The sequence below is a fragment of the Bipolaris zeicola genome (genome assembly GCF_000523435.1).
Source record: "Bipolaris zeicola 26-R-13 unplaced genomic scaffold scaffold_533, whole genome shotgun sequence".
NCBI classification, from domain to species: domain Eukaryota; kingdom Fungi; phylum Ascomycota; class Dothideomycetes; order Pleosporales; family Pleosporaceae; genus Bipolaris; species Bipolaris zeicola.
In genome coordinates this window covers 1,168-5,117 of record NW_006912582.1, presented here as the reverse complement: position 1 = coordinate 5,117, position 3,950 = coordinate 1,168, and the positions used below count along the sequence as shown (strand labels likewise).

The 3,950-nt window shown below is 47.4% G+C and overlaps 1 protein-coding gene across 1 annotated transcript; it reads right to left on the bottom strand.

The window, feature by feature from the left end:
• Positions 1-2,167: 2,167 nt before the first annotated feature.
• On the bottom strand, positions 2,168-2,443 carry COCCADRAFT_45867 (uncharacterized protein; the record flags this gene model as incomplete). Its single annotated transcript, XM_007720607.1, has 1 exon — positions 2,168-2,443. A coding segment is annotated over one exon (276 nt), but the record flags the coding sequence as incomplete, so codon positions are not given.
• Between the last annotated feature and the right edge of the window lie 1,507 nt (positions 2,444-3,950).

The window sequence follows — 3,950 nt, the reverse complement described above, 5'->3', positions numbered from 1 at the left end:
CGCACTCCTACATGCTTCTGAGTGACACTACCGCCGATACTGATCCGAGTAGTCTTGCCTGCGCCGTTACAGGTTCGGCCAATGCGCACCCCAATCAAAATCATGACCAACGCAATACTGAGTCCCTGAGCCATCTACAACAGCTTAGTTCTTCCAATAAATCATTGAGTTATTTTATGGATTGATGGGGGGAAAATTACTACCTGAATTTCTGTAAGAGGTTGATATTTTGGCCACCCCAGGTCCGGAGTTGAGGTGCATGAACACATACCTCGACATACTCAGTAATCACCACATGGTTCATACGTCTCACATTCTTCTGCCTTTCTGGGAAAGGCTTTGAAGCTTTCCTCTTTCCCTCTTAGAAAAGTTATAAAGCCTTTCATACGTTCCTCTCCCTGATCTTGAGCTCGCTTGTCTGTCCCTCTTTGATCTCCGAATTTATACAGTGTCGTGGCTGCGTAAAGAGACAATCTTTTATCGTACTAAAGCTCATGCCTATAAATTCTCATCGTGAAAACAAGGGAATGGGGGCATAACATCCAGGGGGAATGAATATATGTCCATCCTATCGTCTTGGGCTGTTGCCATGATGTCAACAAAGGTCTCTCTACTCGGTTTAGGGGCTACCGCCGCTTCCAAGAACTCCCAAGGGAGAACGGCATGGGTGTGAGGGTCTGCACTCTGTCCCAGTTGGCTATCTGTTTGGCATGACTTATCGGTATCACCTAACCCCGTGCTTTCTCGGAGCGGCGCTTTAGAAGAGGCATGTTGACTGTGCATCGACGATACAAGCCGGGATTCGTCAGCAGCGAGGTGTGTTCCGATATGGTTTCGCTGTAGTGAGTCGGGTACCAATGCATTCCTTGAAGTTGAGAGTGGTAAACAAGAGCCTGTTACTGCATAATCAAAGGCGACCATCCTGCTCAGGGTTGCAGACCGATTGGCTTTGCCACCGCCCCGGTTATCATCTGAATCAGTGTTCAAATTTACAACGTTGGATGCAAATTGAAATCCAGAAACGAGATGTGCAAGCTCAGGGTACTGTCTGGAAAATGGTGCCAGAGTGCAGTAGTTTTCTAAATTGTACATGGCAACCTCGAATGCTTCATCCAGCTCAAGGTCGGAAGCGTCCCAGGCAATTCGGATGAAGGGTGAGTGTTCAGATTCGACGTTACGCATCTCGAAGTTTTTGATGAGTTCGACTAGGAGCTGATTAAGGTCATATTTGTCCCAACTTTTGATTAGTTCGTCTCTCAAAGCAGGCCTGGACAGTGAATGGGGGGGTCAGCACTAGATAGATCAGAGATCCACAAGTTCTCCATCACGTACCACGCCAAAAAGTCAATGAAAGACGGATGGTTTTGAGTAAGTTGTGCTAGCCTCGGCCGATGCCAAGGGGGGCATTTCACTAGGTTTTCGAGTGTCGGGAATACCAAGAACTAAGAAAAGATTTGTCAATACAGGTTGTGACTTGACCCAACAATAAGAGAGAACAAGTCGTTACCTTATAAAATCTGTATTGTGCCCAAAACATGGTGGCGTACTCAGCACTTGTCCTGAACAGGTCGCGACAGAACCGCATAGACTCGTAGGCACATGCTGCTACTGCGCGTTGCTGCCTTTCCAACTCAGATAGGTGAGAGGAGTGGCACTCTACGTTAGGGTCGGTATCTGTAGATTCATTGAATATCTCCCTCCCATAAAGAAGATGCTCCAGTATAGACTCATAAAAGTTACCTGACTCAACAAGTCCTAGGACCTTTTCTGTAGCTAGGGTCAGAGTGCGTACTAAAAAGGGGCTAGAGTCTGCACCTCTAGTCAGGCTATGAGGAGCCTTGGCCAAACTAAAACGCTCTATCAAGATCTCAAACCCAGATGTCGCAGAGTCGCTGAAGAGCTTCCAAGTCATAATATACTCCAGTAATTGTTGATTCGAAATTAAACCAGATGATTCGTTTTCTTTGGGATTTGTTGGTTTTTGACAGAAGCTGAAGACCTCAGATAAAATTGAGTCCATAGTGATACGGTCGCCAGAAAGAGAGCCGATAGCTTTCATCATTCTGATATCCTGTTCTTCCGAGCTCCGCTGCTGGGATTGTTGCACAGTACCGGTTGTCAGTTTTCCGCCGCTCACAAAACTCCAGTCCCCGTCGTTATCGAATGTTTCATCAGAATCGAGCATCTCTTTGCCTGCCAAAACGATATTTTCAAGCTTGGATTGATATTGACCTAGCTTCGTACGTAGCCGCATATTCTCCTCTTTAAGACGATTGACCAGGGCACCTTGTTCGCCTGTAAGTACCAATTGTAATTGTTCTTCCAATTCGGCAGCGGTTAACTTGGATTGCTGGCGGGCTTTCTTTCGATTCCGTCGATCTAACCATCTTTTCTTTTTAAGCTGGTTCTCACTGTACTTGTCTTTCCAGTTGATTTTTTCCATCTTGGAGAAGAGAAAAAGGGTCAATCACTACTTAATGCATGTCAAGACAGTGATATAGGGCGTAGAGGTGACGTTAGAAGAGAAGTTTGGGAGGGACCCAATGGGCTGCCCCCGGTTAGGTGCGGTGAGGAGAAGAGGGGCCTCTCATTATCCGAGCACCCGGTGGACAAAATGACGCGGACTTAGCACAGGCCACCTCTACTAAAGTCGATAACGTGCTAGATAAGCGAGTTAGCCACCTACTAAATTTGCGCACCACTATCAGAGTATATCTTTATAACGTAATAGTTAATATGATAACGCGTTTCACTAGTGTGCGCCCCCTTCCCCCCCCCGTCCGTATGAAAATCCTCAGTAAAAACCCATCTTGCCTCAATCAAGCCCCCCCTGGTGGCCTAAGCGCTTTTAGAAACTCTCTCAACGAAACCCCCTGAGCGGGGGCTTACTATATACCCCTTTTATGTTACACGGGGTGGGGTGCTGATACTTCTCTAAGCTCGATCCGGGTTAGGGCGAGTGAGTTGGTGTGTAAAGCGCCGCGTACAAGCGAGCGCCGCACCCCACCAACTTTGCGCACCTCTTTCATCTTAACATACAATGGCTCAACATAGCGCTAGTCAGTTAGTCTTAAATGAATCAGATATTTAGCTTGCCATTTCCTCTATCAAATCTGGTCAAATACAGAGCAATCGTAGCGCTGCTGCTATCTACAATATGTCTGAACGAACGATTCGCCGCCGACGCGTCGGCAAGCCTGCGCGACGCGATTGCCAGCCCAACTCAAAGAAGCTTACCAAGCTAGAAGAGGAGGTGATAGTCGATTATATACTTAATCTGGATCTACGTGGATTTCCGCCTACCTACGCTGCTGTGCGTAATATGGCTGATATACTCCTGGCTGCGCGCGGCGCTGGCCAGGTTGGTGTCTACTGGCCTCTTAACTTTGTTAAGCGCGTAGACAGTCTTACGACGCGTTTTAATTGGGCTTACGATAGGCAGAGAGCTCTATGTGAAGACCTAGCCTTAATCAAGAGCTGGTTTGAGCTTGTAGAGCAGACGAAGGCTAAGTATAGCATCTGTAACGAGGACGTCTATAACTTCGACGAAGCTGGCTTTATGATAGGTAAGATTACTACTCAACTTGTCGTTACAGCATTAGAGAGAAGAGGCCGGCTAAAGGCTATCTAGCCAGGCGGCCGAGAGTGGGTGACGTTTATCGCTGGGATCAATGCAGCTGGCTGGTCTATCCCACCATTCCTCATCTTTACTGGTGTCAGATTTAATAGGTGTTCAATAATGGTGGAGATGATTTATTGATTGTTCGTCCTCAAGCCGCTATCTGAGGGGCTTGGTGGTCTAATTACGTCGGGCTCAGGCGCCTTTCTTGGCGCGTCCTGATTGGCTAATTATAGGATCCGGGTACTCTGCCTCGTACCCAGATTATGCCTGTGACCATCATCCGAACTATCTCATATCTGACAACTGGCAAGCATCACCTATCTGCCTG